The sequence below is a fragment of the Cottoperca gobio genome, chromosome 5 (assembly GCF_900634415.1).
Source record: "Cottoperca gobio chromosome 5, fCotGob3.1, whole genome shotgun sequence".
NCBI classification, from domain to species: Eukaryota; Metazoa; Chordata; class Actinopteri; order Perciformes; family Bovichtidae; genus Cottoperca; species Cottoperca gobio.
The window spans coordinates 3,594,589-3,617,161 of record NC_041359.1 but is presented as its reverse complement, the minus strand read 5'-3'; the positions used below and the strand labels follow the sequence as shown (position 1 = coordinate 3,617,161).

General features: G+C 39.2%; 1 protein-coding gene across 1 annotated transcript in view; it reads left to right on the top strand.

Annotated features, from left to right (window-relative positions):
* cdk18 (cyclin dependent kinase 18) overlaps positions 1-22,573 on the top strand; it is a 41,388-nt gene that overhangs the window by 8,609 nt on the left and 10,206 nt on the right. Inside the window, exons 2-5 of the mRNA XM_029432168.1 lie at positions 9,467-9,602; positions 19,269-19,405; positions 21,493-21,624; positions 22,182-22,238. Of these exons, the coding sequence (XP_029288028.1) occupies positions 9,485-9,602; positions 19,269-19,405; positions 21,493-21,624; positions 22,182-22,238 (444 nt within the window). The 5' untranslated portion in view covers positions 9,467-9,484. The remainder of the gene's footprint in view (positions 1-9,466; positions 9,603-19,268; positions 19,406-21,492; positions 21,625-22,181; positions 22,239-22,573) is intronic.

Here is a 22,573-nt window from a genome sequence, read left to right as displayed (position 1 = left end):
TAGTTCCTGTTAGACGGTTAGAATTGTAAGAACTGGGGCCGACACAAATATAGCTTTGTACTTCAGTGATGCAAACACTTGTATTATCTCCATTATATGTGTGTTGGAGACAATTTTGTAATGTGTTTTTAGTTTTTTTATTGCGTTTTGTGTCTGTTTATTAAGTAGTATGTGTTTGCATCTGGTAATTCCTCTTTTGCTCAGTTGGTGGGATCTGAAGTACAGGGAAAGGTGTATCAGTAATCACCGGTTAGGTGTGTTGTTTAACGTAATGTTTAGCATGCTGTGCCTTTTGTTTGTTTTGCATGCAAGTTATAATTGCTATAAGCTATAAACTATAAGCTAAGTGTGTGTGCATTACATACTAAACACACCAGCTGTTAAACAATGATTCACTCTTACCACTCTGGTTTCTGTGAAGCTGCACTGCTGCTACCATTCATCTCTATTCGGGAAATGTGTGTGTGCCTGCGTGCGAGTGGGTGCACACAGTTGTACAAGGAAAGCAGTATTTTCAGTCCATATGAACTACTGGAGCACACAGTAATGCAACCTCAGGCCCAAGGTCAGTTGAAGCGCATATGAACCATCACACACACATACACAGATGACACAGACAGATGTGTGAATGTGCTGCTCTCTTCTTAAACACACTCTGTCTAACAGCATGGAAAAAGGAGCAAGGCATGAGAAACATTAAAGAATAGAGCAATGTTAGGGGGGTTTCTTTGTATCAATTATGTTGAATTAATCTCTGAGTTATATAACTAAAGCAATGTTTGTGTTCTCAGTCAAGTGTTTCATCTCCTTCATGGAGTTTGAAGAAGCTCCACTTCATTTCTTATTTGAAGGCTGAACAGCTTTGTGTTCAAGCCAATATGGACATAACACAGCGGTATGAATATTCCATTAACCATTTAGATACAGCGTAGCCCGCCCATCTCCATTGTGTCAATATTTCTTTATAGCAGGGATTCTAAACTTGCCTTTACAGGGGTCCTTTTTGCAGAATAGCAAGAAAGGTATATATTAAAAAAACAAAGATTCCCATTGTGAACTGATTTATTTTCATTTTGAATTAGAAAATGGTCCGTGGGCCAGATAGGGCCCAAGAGCCATACATTGAGTATCACTGCTTTATAGTTTGCCCTTAATGGGACTTTGAAAACAGTTCCATTATCAGCAACATAGGCAATCATTCAGTTGCTCTCTGTGTCCCTTTTGATCCTCCCAGAGATCCACAGCTTGTGTTGGCAGCCTGTCGGGCTGTCATGCACAGGAAGCTGCCCGGCTTCACTGGAGAAACACTGCGGTCAGATGATGCTGTGCTATCACTGTTAGCAGGATAATGGTTTGCCCTGACACTGTGCCAGTGCTTATTTTTGAACGGCCTATCAGGGTCATTCATTCATTCAATTTCAACAAACCGGACCAAGGGAAAAAAGTGAAAGGGAGTCAGAAAACTATTTGCCTGATGTTTTATATCCGAGCATGTGCAAATGTGAATTTGTCAGCCAGCATGAGTCACTGTGTATCTCCATGCCTGTGCTGTAAGCCTTGTATGTTGACAGATTGTTGAATTTGTGTCATATGTTCTGACGGTGCCCACTGACCTGTATAAAACAATGAAGCTCATCTAAACAAACCTCACATCTTTTCCATCAGCTGGCCCCATGCTCAACGAGTACACATGAGGGGAGTTGTGTAAATGTATTTAGTCAGAGCTGACATGGGTAACTGGAACACTGACATATGGCTTTTTGCTGAATCAAACACTCTCCTTAACCCCTCAGAGGCAACAACCACTGAACTGCGCCAGTAGATTTGGTCTTTGGCCAAAAGGAGAATATTTTGTGAGCATGCTCATGTTTTTACCCTCCTACTGCAGCAGCTCTACAAGTTTATCAGTGTGTTTACATGTGCATATGTAACTGGCTCATGTTCGGATTTCTGCGATAATTCAGTGCAGTGCTAATAACAAAATCATTCTGCCTTTGTTCTTTGGCCAATAGAGGTCCTTGTCAGGTAAAGAGGACGAGGATGACCTTAGTGTCCAAGGTTGTGCTGCAGCTACAGTACTGCCTGCAGGGAGGTTGAAATGTGCTTGTTGTAGCCTTTACCATTTTCTTTTCTTTTAGATTATTTGTTAACAATCTGGCTATCGTAGCATGCTGCCCTGTTGCACTTGTCCAGAATTTCATTATTCAGCACTGGGAGTCGGTTCGATTTCAGTAAACACACCAAATGACTTTGTGCTCCCATCCGTAATACAGATGCTGTCGACTGACTGTTTTTGGAGGGTTGTCATCTGAAATGACGAGAAAAGGAAATTAAACAACAAACTACATTTTTGTACCTCAGACCGCCTCTTTAATGTTTTTTTAATAAATACAAATATATGTATCACCAGTCTGTGTTCAATGAAATGAGGGGATACAGTGTTTGACTGTTTGTCTCGGGGGGAGCAGTCCTTTCAGGAAGCAAAGTTGCATGGGACACAGTGCCACCGAATGCTTTGATAAATATCACTTTTTAACATGTTTAAATTGGTGATGATCGAGCAGTTATCAAGTTGTTATGTGTGCGGTGTGTGTGTTTGTTTGCATGTGTGTCAGTGGATGAAGAAGGGTATGTGACACATTCAAATGTGATGTCCACCTTTGTTCACATCCAGCAGCCACTGCTTCCTGAAGCCCCACTCAGAATAGGAAATCAGAGAGCGCTTAGTCAAAACAAGAAACACTGACACACACACATTCAAACACACTGAAACACACACACACACACACACACACACACACACACACACACACACACACACACACACACATACGAGCACACAGGCATGATATGTTAGTTGCAAATAGTAATAGTTTGTTTATTAGATAGTTCGATGTTTTGAATTTAAAGCTTCTAATTGTGATTGGTTGGAACCATTTGTGATTGATGTTTGTCAAAATAATTAATTTTCTAATGCATAGATTGCTTGTTTTATGATGGATATATTATATATTTATTATATAGAGGGTTAAGAAACCACAAACAGGAAAGTTATGAACCCGCACGATGATGCATGAGAGGGTGAGCAGCTGAGAAAGACAAACAGAGATCAGAGAGGAACAGGGATTAAAAAGAAAGAGGAGCGTGGGCGCTGTAGTAACATGAAGTGTGCACTATATGCACTTGTGAGACTTAGTTTGTGTGTGTGTGTGTGTGTGTGTGTGTGTGTGTGTGTGTGTGTGTGTGTGTGTGTGTGTGTTTGTGTCTCTGTCCACAGCTAATCTCTCATTCTACTGGACCCATCAGCCTAATATTTGTTGTGCTTATTTATGACTGTATGCTCAAATACCTCTTGAGGTTGCGATGATTCACACATTTATTATTAATTCAAATGTGTGAGTAGTCAGACGGTGCAACACAACCTACAGTAAGACTAACGTCCTCCCTTTGACAGAGTAGCTCTGAGAATGATACCAAATACCCTAACATTAAACCCTTCTCCAAACACAGGAGTCGGTTGTCTGCAAGATAAATGAAGGACACCGCCAGTTTTGCACACACTGTCCATCGCAATAATGGATTTTCTCACTCACAACCCGTGTAATTATGTTGTTTAAGAGGGCAACAGAGAGATCAAAGTGAATAAAGCGAAGCTTCAATCCAAGCAGGGGCTGCTTCATTCCTCAGTATCCTGGTTAGAAAAGAGACACTTTGGATTATATTTCAAACAACAGATGAAAGGTGAGGAGAGAAGAGAAAGCAAGTGAGGACATGGTCAGTGTAAAAAGAGAGTGCACTCTCTGTCCTGGTGAGACACTGCAAATAGCAAGCATCATGCCTGTCTGAACACGCTGCTTTATCGAAGGACACGGTTGTGATTTTCAGCAATGATTTACTTGTCTGTGAGTACAGGGTACAGGGTGGATCTGTAAAAAAAAAGAAAAAGAAATAGGTTTCAAAGATTCTGTGTGGATTACATTTTGGCCATGGCTTTAGTCTGAACTGTAAACAGGAGGGAATGTCTGCTTACTAAGAGTTGCTACATTTCAGTGATGCCTGAAAAATATTTGGGATTGAAGTTTCTTTAATGCATGTCGGTCCTGGGTTTTTCCTGCACTCCAATCCAAAACTGCAAGGAAAGCTTTATTGGTTATTCTCCCATATAAATATTTATATTTGAAATATTTTACTGAGGCTCTCATTTAGAGACACTTCAACTGTGCAAGTGAAGAGCAAGTAAGCTTGGAAATCAGCATGTTTTAATAGTCTCAATCTTTGGTGCAAAACTCTCATTGATGTGTTTCAGTGTTGCTGTTACAAAGATCACCCGTCAACCGCAGTGTGTGTTGTGCAGTGGAGCGTTTGTCCCTGGATTATAACCTCCGCCAAGGAGGTCTAGTTTTCAGTTTGGTTTGTTTCAATTTTCTCTGTTCGTCAGAAGGTTTTTAGAAAAATTTTAAAACACTTGGTGGAAGGGTGTAGCATGGTCCAACACAGAACCCATTAAATATGTTGTGATGATATGATCTGAATCATGGGGCGGTTACATTGCATTATTTTTCAATTTTGTTTGTGTATAGCCATGTTTCTTTATCACTTGAGACAATTCATCAATACTTAACTTTGAGTTCCACTGTTAAGTTTCTTTAGAGTATGAAGTGCTCTTTTCTGTGTGGGTGGCTTGCTTGGCTCATAACTACCAGCTGCATTTGGTTCCTAAGCTAATTATTTGATGTAGCGAGCAGATAAAAGAATGCTTACTGGCCACCAAATGTATATTTAGCATAGTTTTAGCTGAAGAATATACAGTAAACATTGTAAACAGTCAAAAGTACTTACAATACATGATACTCCCTCATTTTGTTGATATTGCATCTACACTTTTACTCAAGTTTCTATATGAATGGCCTTTACTTGAAGCTTTGTTCCACCCGTGCATGGCTCTGTTGCTCACTTGTAACATGAACAAATAATTAGGAGGGTCCATAAATCACAAGCAGTGTTGTCTCCCAGCATCAGATGTTTAATGCAGTGTCCAGTGGGAGAATATTTATGAATGAAACGCACACATTGGGCATCAGTGTTAAAAACTATATTGGGCATCTGAAATCCATTACAAAGTGTCTCTTTGGTTCATGAGCACGAGCACAGTTCGTTACGCATAACTAGCTCTGAGACAAAAATTGAACAAGTCTTCCAAAGAACCACCAACATTTCTCAGCCCCCGCCCCCTCACACTGGTCATCGCCAACCACAACTTTTTGCCTGGCAGGAATAGTAAATCTTTTGACAAAAGGCTGTATGAGAACTCACCGTGAGTTATATTGATGCATAGACATAAGTTTAGGTTACGGATCCTGTGGACAGGAAACTACCAGTGAGCCTGCGAGACAGAAATGGACAGCTGCACATAGAGTCAGTTAACTTATACTAAACCATAAAGAAAGAAGCTACATCAAGAGTAACGGGAATGTTTAATAGAATTCAGTGCTACACTGTGAGATAGAGGTGACCTGAGTTAAATGAAAGATTATCTTTTGTATTCATTTTCTTGTGTGGCATTTGAAACATCTACAAATGTCTATAAAATGATGACACGATAACACGTATTTGACTGAGAGCACTGACCAGATATTACAGCATGATAGTGAGAAGATGCTGGAACAGAAGATTAAAGGTCATTTTTCCTCCACATCATAACAATAAATGCAGTCCTCCTCCTCCTTCTCAGAAAGATCACAACACACATTGTGACACAAAGAGGTCTTTGTACAGAGGTTTTTCAATGCAGATGCCAATTTGCTTGAGTGGATTACATGTCTGTTTTAGACCACAGGGCACTTTTGTTTCATTAAACTAGTATATGTGTGAGGTTCCCCTTCCTACATATTACAGCTCCTTCATAAAGGCTGCCACAACCACAAACACATCGGCACTTTAGGCAGCCTTAGTGGTATTGATTTCTCTCTGGACAGTAAGCCTCTTTCCTCCTCCATTCTTAACCCCATAATCAGCTTTATCTGATCGTTTTTTATTATACCAGTTTTCTAAACTTATAGCCGTCCCTGATATTGTGTATTTTACAGTTAACTGATTGTCAGGTTTTCATGTCCATTATTGCCAATGTTAGCATATAGTAGTTGTAGAGGCTAAGCCAACGCTTTAAGCCACTGGGGTTCCGCTTTGTTGCTCTAGTTGACGCACTTCTTGTTCTGCCTGCTGAAATAAAGATTCTGATTCCAAACATTTGCGATTGAACATTCAGTCCGTTTATTTCTTTTTCCATCAGCAAACATACCATGACATTTAGACACACAATGGGTTAGCCTGCGGGAGCAAACACTACCTTCCCCAACTTGTATGTGTGTGCGTGTCTGTATGTGGTCAAAAACTTTTTGCTTTCCGGCGGAACACCACCGTCAACAAACATTGGTTCCTACTTATAGCAGGAGTGCTAATTGGCTCCTACAGTAGTATTATATAGTACATAATTGCTGCTAACACACATCTGTATGTGTTGGAAATACAATTGCACCTTTACCATCTTAATGGAAGAAATTGCGTGCTGGGGGGGAGTTTTTCCTTAGCCGCTGCAAGGCACTAAGGACGAACGGTGTCATATGCTGTCCCGATTGTAAAGGCAAATTTGTAATTTGTCATATTGGGCTACATATATTAAATTGGATTTGATTTTGATTTGATATCCTGAACCTAAAGTATTTTCCAGCCCCACAAATATGAAGCTGAGGTTTTTTAACCCCCATGATTGTGTGTTATGAATAGCATAAACATGTTACAATTCCTGCTTTTAGCAGTGCTCTGGCAGTTGCTTTGTTCTTTTGTTCAACCAAGAGTCCCATGAGCTGAATTTGATAGATTTCTAAAGGCTTCTCCCTTTCAGAATTAGAAATCCTCCTTTTCTCTGTACTGATCTGGGGGATTATTTTCTTCCACCGTCGCCTTTTGAGCTGCTTCCTGCAATCGGTGTTCAATTTATAGCTGCCACCCACACTCCTCTGGCTCTGAGAATGCCTTTGTTCTTTACTCCCAGGCTTTTGAGCATATTTTACACCTTTGTGTATATAGCGTTCGCCTCTAAAATGAGACAGTATAATTAGTCTTGTGCCATCTGATTCCACAATCATTTAACTGTTCCACTTAAACCACGTGTGTTTGTGACAAAACTTTAAAAAGCACCTTGCATTGAGTAAAGGTGCCCTGTCGGGCCCTGATTTCTACCTGGGAGAATAAATAGGGCAGGACTGAGTCATTCAAACATCTGCTGGTAATATCAAACGGAACAATGTGATATTGTCCATATGTTCCTCAATTGTCCAGACGGTCAGGGAAAAGATTAGTGACAGCTCGGGTTTGTGTGTCAGTCTTACCCCTGCTATGCCTGTTAGCCTAAAAGGAAATAGATGGGAAGAAGGCCTGGTGGCTAAAGTGTACGCGTATATGTCTTTATATATGTGTACAGTATATAAATGTGTGTGTGTGTGTTTGTATGTGTATTGTGTAGGTATACACTATATGTTACTACTGTTGTTTCTTTTGGTATATTTACATTTTTTATGTCAATGTAGATTTTACAATTTTAATTTGTGTTGTCTCTGCTGTTTATATGTTTGTATTTAGTTTTGTGTTTTTAGTCTTTACTTATCTAATATTTTACTGTTTTTATTTCAATTTATTTATTTCAATTTATTTATTTTGTGAATATTCATTTGTAGAACGCATTGGATTGCCTTTTTTATGTCAGGAAACAGAGAATGCAGAGAAGAGAGACGCTGTAGCATGCAATGAAGAAATGATGGGAGAGAAACATTCTGTGTTTCTATTGTGGTCTTTTTTCAAAGGGGTGCCTTGTAGACGGGTTTCACTCTTCACACAAATGTTGGATGTGTTTCCAGCCACAATGCTCTAAAATAGTGATGAATTTTCCCAGTAAAATATACTTGTTACTGTTAAATTCTTCCAGAAAGAAAACATGTTATGTTGGAGTGAGGGTAGTTGGGGGTCACGCAAAAATAAATCTTAATTTACCCAGAATGAATTGCAAATCAGTCAAGAACTATGCCACAGTTTTGTAAAATGGTCATTATAGACATCTATCTGAAGTCTGACTATTAGTTAGATCTAAACCAGGCTCATTAAATCTAATTTATCTAACAGCAGATTTAGATATATTCTAAACAACTCATTTTCCACGCATTACATTTGCAATCCATGCAGTTTAAGGCAAAGAAATAAACTAGATTAAATGTCCTTTATTCGGGTTTGTTCGACACCCCTTGTGCATGCACATCCTATTAAAACTCTTTATAGTTTTAAACCATGAGCTTTATATTAAAATCACATTAACATTACAGCTGCTAGAGGTAACTAATGGGTATAGGGATAGTTATTATCACTGCACCCAGGACCTTTCAAGTACAATCAAACACATATTATTTATATCGCAAATATAAAATTTGCCTCACGGGGCTTTACAATCTTTGCATCATAAGGCACCCTCTGTCCTTAGACCCTTGCAGTGGGCAAGTTTTTGTATTTCTTTATTACTTTTGTGTTCATTTCCGTGCATGTATTTGTGCATACTGCATGTGTATATGTTATGCTCCTGATATCACTCTGGCAGCCATCTGACCTGCACTGAGAAGATAATGCAGCAGGCAGGTTGATCTGACAACATGCGGGGATTGCTCAGACATTGTTATATCCTGATGTGTTATCGAGGTCTAAAAATAACAGTAGGGAAGTTGCAGACTTGTTGTAATTGAAGCCCCCCCATACACATCTTTCACAATAATGAGCAGAAACACACGCATGCACAAATCTGTGTCGACCCCATGACACCAATCTCTGCAGCACACAGAGAAAAAGAAGAAAAAAACTAAAACTAAAAGATGAGAGGAAAGGAAAGTTCAGGATAATGATAACTAACTACTAGGGCTAGCTGTGTTTGTGTAACCTACAGTGGGAGAGAATATATTGATCAGCTGTTCCCCTGCTGTTTCCTGCCTCATTATCAGATGACACAGGAGACTTTCTTTGGTCCAGCTGCGCATAAAGATCCTTCACAGCTGCACAACACGCTACGTGTACCGGGGAGAGGTTACACTTCAGTTTCTAGTTCCGTACATAATAAAAATGGTTCAAATCTGTTTTTCTAAATGCTTTGCATCAAAGGTCTCCTAAAAATGATGTTACCATTCATTCATTCTTTTGTTTTGTTTTAATTTACAACATTAACCACAAGTTAAAACGTAATTGAGAATGCAGTTTAGTTTGTATGAGACAAGGTTGTAAAGACTGTGTTGATGCATGCAAAGATGCATTAAGAGATTGAAGTTTTGATTGTATATGTTTTGGTAATCCTCTCTCTCTCTCTCTCTCTCTCTCTCTCTCTCTCTCTCTCTCTCTCTCTCTCTCTCTCTCTCTCACTCTCTCTCTCTTCTTCCAGAGTCTGTTCCCCAGCACCATGAACAAGATGAAGAACTTTAAGAGGCGTTTCTCTCTTTCTGTTCCTCGCACTGAAACCATTGAGGAGAACGAGTTCACTGAGCAGATAAACCAGCTCAACATACGGCACACTCAGGGTATGGACCCCCATTTCCTTCATTAAAGTGTCATTCAGCCATGAGGTTCATAATCTGAAAGATATACTACCTAATTTAGTTTGGGTCCCAAATTTTAAGACATTCTTTCTAGATTGTTGTTTAAGTTTTGAAATTAAACTGTGCTGAGTTTAACAAACGGTATAGGATATACAGTACCATAGCTCACAGGTGCCATGCCATTGTTCCGACCCATTATTCTGTAACCCTAATATCCCATTTGTCCGAAAGACTGTTATCCCGAAAATAAATTGTTGAAAATGCCCATTGCTCCGAAAAACACACACACTCTCGCAGCAACAAACATAAGCACATATGGCTAATTATTATGCAGAATGACAGCATGCCACGCCCTACTCAGCCTCTGATTGGCTTACCTTGATATTCGTACCCTCTCCCTTAACAATCCCACTGCTCATGCCTAAACCTAACCAACAAAGACATGGGCCAGCTGTGCCCCATCTGGCAAACATGAAAATGTTAATGCTAATGTTGCTTTCTGTCTGCTGGATGTGTAAACTTAAGAACTTTATTGGGTGATAATATGTCATGGTTGTGTTTTCAGCTTGTTGTACTGCCGCCATAAGGCCAAAAAAAACTGAATGCAGCTTTTAATCCTAGTTAATGTAATGAAAAGATTATGGTAATGTTGAACTTTTTGTAGTAAATTTGACCACACCCACCCAAAACCCTACTTCCACAGCTGTATTTTTCACTTAACAAAATAGTACATTGCTTCTTGTATTGACACTGAGAGTTGACGTTGGATTTAAATGGTGCCCTCGACCATCGTCTAAACATAATTATGGAAATCAAGGGCTACTACAAGAAAATCTGGGAGTGTAACTTTAAAGAGTAATTTGCACAAACTACAAACACTGATATATTACAAACAAACAAACCAACAAACAAACAGATGCAAAAACATACCCTCCTTGTCAAAGGTAATAAACCATTGGTTAATTAAGCACGTTCAAAGTCCTGAACCCTGAACTTCCTTGTGTCTTTTGTCCCTGTGCCAAATAATAGCTCATGTCTAATAATAGAGCACAAACTGCAGCAATTTCATTCTGGTTTTTAATACCAAATACAAAAGCCTTCGTTCCTTCCGTGTCTGTAGCAGACCCTCACAGATTAACAAGGGGTTTTCCGGCTATGACTGGTACCACCACTGAAGCTTAGCCACAGAGGATAAGTAGGCTTCAAAGGGAAATGAGGGTTATGGTGGGATAAGTAGGAGTAGATAATGCAAAGGAGCTGAATGCATTCGGAAATAGGTTTTTAAGTGTCTCGGCTTTAGAATGTAGAGTTTGACCGTGAACATACTACAAAGAGATGGAATCACAATGAATTGGCTGAATACATATGCACCTTTAAATGAGCTACCAGGATGGTTAACACATCCATCCAGCATGATGTCATCACTTTGCATTGATGTTTATGGCTATTTGCTTTGAGGTGGAAAATTAATCATAGATTTGATTATTTATATTTTATGCAAAAAATAGATAGTCGGAGAGAAGTGGATCATGTGGGATGCCATGTCACTGTAGGTGTATTGAAATCACTCAAGTCAGGTGAAGTGCACAAGCATGGTTTACTCTAATCAAGTGGTTTCATTAGAACTGTTTGTACATTACCACTCGAGTCAATTGAACACAATCAGGCAAGTAAAGCCTCTGCTTCCTGTGTGAACATAGAGTTCAGTAAAGTGAGGCTGTTAATCGGCTGCCTGACAGAGAAGCAGCTGGATATGTACTTTAACCCCCCAGAGGACATCTGTCTGCATCACTGTCGGCTCCTGAAGGTCAGGGAAGAGGTAACCAGACAGAGACAGACAGAAAGAGAGAGAGCAGGAGGACAAAGAAGCACTCCTCGTACACTCCTCTCTAAGCTTTTCCTGTTCCTATCTGTCTCTCCTCTCTACCATGTGAGGGATTATATCATGCTCCCACAACGTTATGCACAACATTTTTGCAAAGATATAATCATCACATGCCAAAAGCACATGGTCCAGAAGATCACAAAATGACTTCTGGGTCATGTCAGACTGTTTAACTTTAACTAAGGAATCCACAAATTCACCTAGGAAGTTGTCAGCCATGTATTATTTTACCATACTATTATTTATTTTATTTTATTTATTTAAAAGGAACAGTTGGTTAGCGTTCGTTGAGTTAGCTAGGCAGCAAAATATCATCAGCAGCCCCTGGGCAGGCAAATCCACAAAATAAATAATACGCCTGTCGTTATAATTCAGACAGGGGTACAGAGAATAAACATAACGTAACACAAAACTACGCACTTTCCATTCAAAACATTACATCATACAAACAATGAAATAGAATGTCCTATGTTTAGTACGTTGTGGTTAACTGTCACATGATTGGTTATGTTTCAGCCATGATTGTAAGTGAGATTTAAAACTAGAAAGAGTGTTTCAGTGTCTGATAGTGCTGCGTAATGTGCCCTACAGTGGACCTCACAGTTGCCAATGGTAGATGCTCTTGTTTGCCTGATGTTATTTGAGCATTGTGGAGCAAACTCTGGTTAATTAAATTCACTAATATCAATATTGGTATGAAACTACAGTCCTGTCAAAGTTGTCCAAGATAATTGATATGATTATAGGGTTAGGTGATATGAAGGTATATAACAGGAGACAATATTTGTTATACTATGGTATCTCTCTTTTAATATCAGTGGCTTTAAATATTAGTTGGTCTTTGGTCAACTTTGGAAAACACTTAGTAAGACTGTCTTGTGGTAGTATTGAACCTATCAAGCACATTGATATGTTAGATATTTAGGATAAACAGGAAGGCGATCCAGAAACTCTAAAATGTAGCAACAAGTAACCGCAAGGAAGGAAACATTAAAATGCCTTTTTTATAGCCAACATGTTTCGAGCAATGTAGGTCTTCGAAGAGCTAATAACAAAAAAGACAACACGGCTGAAGCCTCACCTATATAGCAACATATATATCAATAACCAATGGGAGGCAATCACATGACCCGGATAATTACACACATCCTTTATTTATCGTTAAGTAAACAGAACAACCAGTGATCTCTCTTCCCTATGTCTGGTATTTAATTCACTAGATTAACCAAAAGCAGAGATTCCCCTGAGAGAGGATTTTCTGCAGATAATGACTATGAATAGAGGAGATTTTGAACATATGCCTAACTGTGGATACAGATATTTTTTAATATACAGCTCATCAAGTGCGTTTAACTTGTTCGTCATATGAGGTAATTGGATTTTCTCATATAATTTTATTTAAAAACAAGAGCAGCTGGATCAAATTCACAAACATAAAGAAAGTGAATTAGTCTCAGATCACTGAGCGCGATGAACTAATTAGCATTCCCTAAGGCAGCACACAAATACACACATAAGACACAGCAACACATGAGCACAAATATACACATACAAGTTAAATACCGCTAGTCTTGTCAGAGGTTTTTTTGGAGGGTTCATACAAATGGAAAGATATAGGCTCTTGGAGCTTCAAAAGTATGTGTGTGAGGCTGTGTGTGTCTAAGGGGAAGCCAGGATTTATAGCCACTAGCCACTTATATTACACATTATGCAGAATCCCCTTGTTCACTCTCTATATATTAGTGCATTAAAAGTTATGTTGCTGAGCTCCCAATACGAATGTGAGAGTAATCACATAAGCCACCATGACACATTAGCACTCTGACGAGAGCCACTTCATCACAGTTGAAAACCAAGTGTCTCTGCAGAGAATGTGCTGCAACAAAAAGATAATTAAAAGAATAAATAACCCTAAATCAGTTATTCAAGTCCACCAATTTAAATCAGTCCAATGTGAAAGTGAGTTGGTTGTGTCTTCACCTTTTTAAACCCTCTGGCACACAGTTGCACAAAGTCACAAAGCCTTTTTTACCAAGCAGGTGAGACTTTCTTATCTTTGTCATGTTGGCTGACTGTTGTCCAAAACACACTGCCAGTTGTTTTTACAGGAAAGGCCACCATTCCCATCAATCTACGTAATCTTACCTGCTTGACCACGTGATAGTTTTAGCCATGACTCAGTTAAAGCTACTGTGGGGGCACCGTAAAATAAGATAAAACACAAAATTGACATTGACAAAATTTACTATTGCAGTCAAAGTGTTAGCAAACAGAGGCCTAACTTTATATCCAGCAGACGCAGATCAACATTAGAATTCATTTGGAATCATGTTTCTGGACAATCCAATTCAAAATCCAATCCTCACTTTCCATTTAGCTCCATATTTGTCTCCACTAACTCCTGTAAAAGCTCTTTAACAGATAAGCAGACTCCACTTTGTTTTCGAGCTCGACACTAACTTTGGATAAATTGTAATAACTTTGGTGATCCCTTAACTTAACAGGTATTATTAAAGTGCCATTATCAAGTCAAAGGTTAATGTCTAATACTTTGCAAATACCTGCTAAACAAATGATATCACCCTTAGCCAGGGTTAGGTAGTAACGGATTACATTTAATCAGGATTATGTAATCCGATTACAAAAAATAAATAACTCTAATCCACTCAGATTGCATTTGATGAAATGTGCAATTAGGTTATAGTTACATTGTCATGGATAATTTAATTACATTTAATTTCAAAATGATGAAACTTTTTGTCTTGATAACCAATGCCATTAATTCAATGATTGTGTCTGACATACGGGCTGGCTATTGATTAAAAGAACGTACTTACTTTTGTGCCAATACGGATTTTGTAAGGGTCCTTTGATTTGAGAAACTTTAAATGCTGAATAAGCTAAACTAATTTCAATGTAAATAAAATGCATTTGAGAAGTTTAAAAAAGAATGTGTGGATCTCAAAATGTTGTAGCTGTTTTAGGAGAAGCTACACTAAATTCATTTTTCTGCAATCTAATCTTACTAATTACAGAAATGGTCTTTGTATTCAGTAACTGACTAAAAGTAATCCGACCCAACCCTGCCTTGAGCTGCTCTGTGTTTAGTGCTAATTACCAAATGTTAGGATGCTCAATATGAAAATGTTCTCAAACATAGCCAGGGGGTTCATTCTGCCATTATTTGTGAAGCTTATTCCCCAACACACCCACGGTTATTTTCTCTCCTCTCTGCCTCTGTTTCCCGTTCAACAGTTTCAGATGGAAACATCATGAGGGATATCATATTGGATTGTGTTTTTTTAATATTTCAGGCAGGCATCCATCCATATCTCAGCGATCAGACACTGTGTTTGCATATTTGTGTTTGCTCATATCAGTGTTGCCTTTACTGACCCTAATTAGCATCTGGAGATCAAAGGAGCGCTGTAGCTGTGATATTCAACATCTTGTTATTGCATCCCCCAGGCCATTCAGACTGTCAATCGATCTGACACAAAGTGGTCTGTTAGAAGCCTCTCTGTGGTGCTGTAACAAACGCCTTGGTAAAGTCATATAGGCATTTTTAAGGGGAGAAACTACAGGTGAATAGGGTTACAATTTTAACTAGCAGATATCACCATGAAACTTCCCCAGTTGAATACTTAAATTAGGACAATTATCTTAGTATTACAAGTTTTCTGAAATTGTATGCTTAAATATGCAAATGAGGCATTATCTTATTAAATATGTGCTAATTTGCAAACATTTCCAGAACAGAAATCTGAATATTTGATAAATCCAGGTTTAAAATGAGTCAAACGATTTTACAGAGGACATTTTGGATATCATGAAAAAAGATTGTTGCAATGTTTTTAGTAATAACATGCTCTACAAATCAGGCTGTGAATGATAAATGAACAAACCCCTTTGTAAAAACCTTCAAAATATATAAAGTAATAAAACATTTGGTGTATGGACATGCTGAAATAGATATTTGCGTATGAGAGAAAAATAATAAAATATGTTAAAGGTGCAATGTGTAGGACATGGCCAGAAATGTTTTTTAAAATAAATAAAAAAGGAACTAACATTATCAACAGAATGTGAAGCGGTAACAGTGTTGACGTTATGTCAAAGACGTCTATTTGTTGTGTTGCAGAGATATCTACTGAAGTTAGCATGCTAACAGCTAGCCCGTTGTGTCTTCTAATACCAGTTGTGCCCCGAGGTCTTGTCAGTAATTCATCTATAGTTCTTTTGCGTTTTATAGTTTGTTTATTGGATTAAATTCAAAGTGGCAGAGACGAGAAAACGACTCGCACCCTCGCCTCATCCTCATCTTTGCTGGTCATGGAGCCGGACTTCACTAACTAATAGATATCATGCATTATTGCATTACACATTTTCTGAAATGTTATGTTTAATAATGCTGAATTTAGCACAAAACTACAGACGCAAATATAAAAAGTGTAGTAAAATAAACACCTAAATGTGTATTCTGGATGTTTTCTTTACACCAGTCTGAAAGCAAAATGAATCAAAATTGACCCGTGCATAAAATAATTATGTTTTGCCTAGTTCGTCTAGCTTCTTTAAATTGTTATTGTAATTGATACAACACCCACTTGTTATTTGAGATGTGTGCGTGTGTTGACAACACTGTTGAATTTCCTGTAGTATGACCTGGTCATGCAGCTATGACTAATGTTTGTGTGTGTACATATACAAGTGTGTCTGTGTTGAAAAGGACCCGTTAAGCAATATATGAAACCCCCTTAACACAGAGACCTGCTTCCCTTGAATATCCCCATGGAAACAAGGAGTTTCATGCTTTACCGCAGTATCGGAAAGGAGCACAGGCATACACACGCCTGGAAGCTACCGATAAAATGGAGACACATGTCCACTTTAAACCCCACACTAGCCACACCTGTGATGTGGCGAGCCAACACTCCATTGAAACAGGAGATTAAACTGCAGCTGAAACCTCACAATAGGTAGCATTTAGAAGACACCGTCCAGGCATCACACACGCATCATATAAGATGTTGTACAATGAGGATCAAAGTGCATTCTTCCCACCCCAGTGGCTGGATAGCTCTCACACACGGTATAATTGTCTGACACGTTTGCTTCAGCTGCCTTAACTATGATCTCCTCTGTCGTCTTAATGAGCCTCGTTTCTGAAAACAAGAAGCTGAGACTTCATTTCAGCAATGAACAATCCAGCGTTTTGTAGACGCATGCAGCCAAAGATAATCAGTCACAGTTCTCAGTCTCCATGTGGTTTCAGAGGCTTCAAAGTGTAGTTGTATTTTTGAGAAGGGGCATGTGAGCTGTCACAGAGGCTACACCCTAACCCAGGGGTGGGCAAACTTTTTTGGCATAGGGGCCACAATGAGACGGGCCAGGCTAGTAGTAAATAGATGGAGAGTGTTTGTGTGAACTACTATACATTACAAGTAAAAGCCATTACCTAAAAAGAAAAGAAGACTTTCATTTAATTTCAGTGGGAACAGTGTTGTTGGTCGCCCTTTTTTGACAGTGCATCAAAGTTTGGTGTCAGTTTGGTTGTGGCAATTCTCAAGACAGATCTGAGGTGTAACTGGGATCTGTGGCAAGATTTGTTGATGTTCATCACGCTGAACGTCTGCTCACACACGTAGTTAGAACCAAACAACACCAGCATCCTCTGTGCCATCCTCCTAATGTTTGGAAACCTGGCTTCTCTTAGTGAAGCATAAAACTCATCCAGTTTAAGAGAGTTGAACTTCTCCTTTAAGACAGAGTCACATTGAAGATCGATCAGTTCCAATTGCAACTCTTGCGGCGCTGTTTCAGAGTCTTGTGATACGGGACATGACACCAGCTCAAGTGACTTGTCCATTTTTTCAAAATCAGAGAACAGACGGCAGAATTCTCCGTGCAGGTCGTCCAGTGATTTGCTGTATTTCTTCACATGTTGAGGAGCCTCTTTCAAAGTCGCTAATGTGGGGAAATGAGCGAACGATTTGTTTGACATTTGGCTTTGAAGGCTTTTACATGTGTGTACATTTTGTGCACAAATTGTAGCTTCATGTTCCGCTCATTCATGTGTGTCAATATGTCCACAGCAAAAGCAAAATCACAAAGCCAATCTCCATCGCTCAGCTCAAGAAAATCGTCAGCTTTCCTGATTAACTTTAAAAATGAGCTAATCTCCTCTTTGAACTCCCACACTCATTGACATACTTTCCCCAAACTTAACCAGCGGACATAAGAGTGGTAAAGCAAGTCCTGGTGGTCAGCATCAGTTTCTTCAAGGAACTTAATATATTGACGATGCTGAAGTCCCCTTGTTAACAAGTTAACAAGTTTTATGACTGGCTTTACTACATGATCAAGGTGCAATACAGCTTTACACAGGGCTTCCTGATGGATTATGCAGTGCAGGAAAATGTCCAGCTCAGGATTTTCCTCTTTCACCTTATCCTGGATTCTTTTCAGCAGCCCGACGTGTTTTCCTGTTAAATTCGGTGATCCATCTGTGGTGACATTGGCGAGTTTACACCACGGTAGCTTCAGCCTCTCGATGACACCAGACACCTTGTCATACAAGTCCTGCCCTCGTGTTGTTCCCTTTTGAGATTCCATGGTCAAAAATTCTTGTTTAACTTTGTGATGAACTCAATTTTTCTAATTTGTTTTTGCTCTCTGGACACAAGAGAGCTGACTTCATTTAATAATGAAATTATGCACTTTATCTCTACTTAGATATACAGATTTGAAGATGGTTGGATTAGATTATTTGCATATACCTGTGATAAATGTTTGCCTTTAATGTTTCAGCTCTAGTTCTAGTGTTAATGCTCTAGTTCTCTTTAGCGACTAACTATAGGAAAACCTAAATAAATGACTGGAGAAACATGTGTGAGCCATGGCTTTCACATTTAACCAGCTCTAAACGCAGCTAAATGACGTGTTGAGTACCAGAGACTTGAGGAATCTACGTATGTTCGCCATCAATCATTGAAGCTGTTTCAGAAAGGATATGACAACTCCGCCACTGTGCTCTGAAACTCATTGATCCTGGCTTGCACCATGCAGCGCAATGTTTGCAGTTTGACAAATGCCCTGCAAGGCCAATAATAATGAGGTAGGCAGCCAGCCACACATGGAATCAAAAATGGAGGAAAAGTTCATTTCAGATTTCTCTGAATTACAACACCAGTCTCTGCACAATGATCATTTCACAGTTGTAAACATAAACATTCTAAATGTGTCCCAATTGATTTCCTGTTGCAGTGTATGTGAACACATGACATCACGTGACATCTTGTGACAGGAAGTAGTCATGGACCCAAGCTGTTGCCTAGCAATGCAATTCTGTTGAAAAGGTCCATATTGTGACATTAAGAGGAAAGGCACATCTTGGAACAGGGTTAGGGTTATTGCATTGCAATCAGGTCAATTCAACTGTTGTCAATGCACAAGGACAATGAAATAGGGAAAAAGGCGAGTGCTCGGGCACACTTTTTAGCACAACATGTATCACCATTGCTACCAACAAAGAAATAAAAAGCTTTGTCTTGCACGAGTGCTAGAATTACTTTTAATCCTGCCTAGTTTGCATTCTTCTCCAAAACTTCCCAGAACATCTGGTCAGATCTGCGTTGAACCAAGCGACACACACAGCGCACAACGTGTCCAATCTGAAATCCCCTTAATACACCGTTGTTGTTTCCTTTGTTAAGCATCTGTACATCTGCAAATGTTGAGTGATTGTGCTTCTCCTCTGTCAGGGCTGACTCAAGACAGGCTGGGTCCTCCATCTCATGATGTCAGTCCTTCGAGCCCTGAACCAACAACACCGGGAGCTCAATCTCCATCACACCTCCACTTCCACAGCAAGGCCCAGCAAAGACGTTTCTCGATGGAAGTAAGTTGCAGCTGTAGGAAGACACACATTAATATGATAGTTAGGGGTTAAAGTGTTCACTTTGGTTACAGGTTATTCTGTAGTCACATGTTGCCAAGCTTTTCTTCCACAGTAATGTATGTGTTGCCAATTAAGCACTGATAGGAAACTGTCAAGGTTCAAGTGCACATTAGAAGCATCAGAATCATTGAAAATCAGTATGATATAGATACCTAAAGTGGTACATGTAGTTTGTTCTCCTATTTAAACTCTTCCCCAGGAGTCATTTATACATTTCCACCTCTCAATGAGAGCTCAATGAGATGAGTCACCTCGAAGGCTTGTATCCTTCCCCAAAGCACCAGACTTTTTATTGGAAATGTGAGAGACTTCACACTTCTACCTTTTCAGAAAAAGTCCCTATAGAGCGAGTGTGATTCACTTCGAGTCTGTGTCATACCTCCACACAACTCGTAGAAGACATTCAAGTGAAGCCAAGCCAGAGGGAAGTGAAAACAGAAATAATGTTGTGACAGTAAGAGGGCGGGGTGATTCGACATTCTGGTTATCTTCATTTAACAAGCACAGGAAACGTATCTACCTCTTTCTAATTAAATGGAATGAAAGGTTTACAAGTTGTAACAAATGGCTGTGTGGTTAATTAATGCTTTATCGATCGGTAACCCATTAATAGAGACAATTTTATGGTTGCCAGGATGTGAAAAATCTCTTGAGCTGGTTTATAACGTCCTTTTAGCTAGCACTTTGACAATTCATCAGGATGACCTTTCCAATGTCCAGTTCATCTACAGTGCATTCGAACCAAATCTATTAACTTATTAACATCAACATTTACTCGTCAAGACTTGATTTATTACTACAATGGAAAGGACCTTCATTAAATGTTCGCCTCCCGTTCACTTCCATTCTATGCAAGCGAAGGTAGAAGGCGAAACATTCACTTTGTTGCCAAAGCAAATTTGCATCTTTGCATTGCATGAAGTTCAACTTTGGAGAGTTTTGACCGGCTGAGTCAGAGCCTAGAACAATAGCGCAACGTGTTTTTGATCCCACTTGGCTTCATTAAATATGAATTAAAACAATTGCCAATTCCAAGCCTCAAATGTTTTGTACCTTTTTAGCTGTAAAATAAAAAGGTTTGTGAGCTGGCTGCCATGTTGAAAACAGTCGAGACAAAACGAAGCTCCGCCCACCAGCCGGAGTAATATCGCCTCGGCAGGCAATGTTCACTTGATTGCATTCACACATGTTTGACCGTGCCCTTACACCACCACTCTGGCAGTTTGGCAGCTGCTGTCAATCAAACTCAGACACCTACACGCTCTCCAGCCCAGACAAAAGGGAGCGTTTAGTGATATTTCTCCAAATAAGTATTTTCTTCCTTTAAATACAAAACATATTTTAACAATACATTTAAAAACACATTGACATTATTTGACTACAAAAATAGACTGTTAATGATTTCAGTTGGACTTTAGCACAATGTCAACACAGGCAGCGTAGTGAAAGCAGCGAGTTAGCAGAGCAGTAACAGTTCAGTCTGTCTATGCAGGTCATCTGTGTTTTGGTAATGCTCAGAACTCATTATCCCAACATGGTAGTTGTGCACGTAAAACTAAAGATAATAGACTTGTGAAGTGAAACACAAGCTGTTACTCTAGATAGCCGTATTGATTAAAATAGAAGCGTTCACAGGTCAGACACCTGTGAGACGTACGACTGAAAAATGCATCTGAAACAGCTTCTGTGTAGACAAGATGTGAGCAAATTTATGTCTCTCCCTTTCTGCAACGATTGCCTCCTTTTCTTCTTTGAGTTATAACCGACATGTTTGGAGAGCATTTTTCCCAAAACATTTCTGGTGGATTTATAAATAATGAATTAGTTATTAACAAAGCCATTATTTACAACTGAAACACTTCTCAAAAAGCATGCCTTTAGAGCGTGCAGGGTGTTCATGATAATGGAAGGTCAGCAAACTAGATATCTAGATTAAGATAGCTTGTGGCCGTGTATGAGGTTTGATTGCCAGTCAGGTGAACGCATGAATTATGTTAATGTTAAACTCTACACCCACAATCCTGCAGGACGTCAGTAAGCGGATGTCTCTGCCCATGGACATCCGCCTGCCTCCAGAGTTTCTCAAGAAACTGCAGCTGGAGAGTGAAAACTCACCGCTCTGCAAACCTCTCAGCCGCATGTCTCGACGTGCTTCACTGGTTAGTGCTTTTATATTACTGCATACTTATGTGTCTATGTATCTATAATGTATTATCATATACATTATAAACTGTCAACTTTATAGTGGTTATATTTCATCTCATATTGACCTCTGTAAGGCTATTTGTTTATCTAATCTAACTAGCTATACTTCTCATTTTAGCAACCATATTAGCTCTTTATTTATTTTACAATCCATGTGATAGATTACCCATGAACCAGTGAATGTGCCGGCTCATATTACAGAGCATATTTCCTCTCTGCAAATGACTAGTCCTCTTATCTTGCCTTCCTGCTATTATTTTGGTAATTCTGTTTTAATATTATAATGAGTCCATTCTTTTCTTTGAGACTTCCCCCAGTTCTCTATTACTGTAAGAGGCATTTGTTTTCTGTCAGGTTGAGTAAATAAGGATTTGTGCTTAATTAACTTTCTAAAACTAACGATCTGATGCTTGCAAATATGATCTTTTAAATGTTCTATGGTTTAATCAGATGAGAGAATTCTAAGAGTAAACACTGAAGGATTAATCTGCCTTTTTCTTCATGCCTCTAGTCTGACATAGGCTTTGGGAAACTGGAGACATACGTGAAGCTTGGTAAACTGGGTGAGGTACGTCTCTGCAGATTACTCACACATTCACATAATAACAATGTTCAGACGGCCGGTGTATAATGTCGTCCATGTTGACCCCAAGTTGTCTGCAAGTCTTCATTATGCTTATCAGGCATGTTGTAAGTAGGAGACAAGAGTCTGTCACCATGGGTACAACAGATTGTGTATATGTCAAACAATACAAACTACAGTTTACTCATGTGTCCATTTTACTTCATTATTTGGGCTTGGCAGACGCAGTTTAACAAGAATAAAAACTGCCTTCACACCGTGTGCTTGGACATGTTGTGCTCTGCAGGACCAACGTGCATGGTTGTGCTGTGGATAAGGGC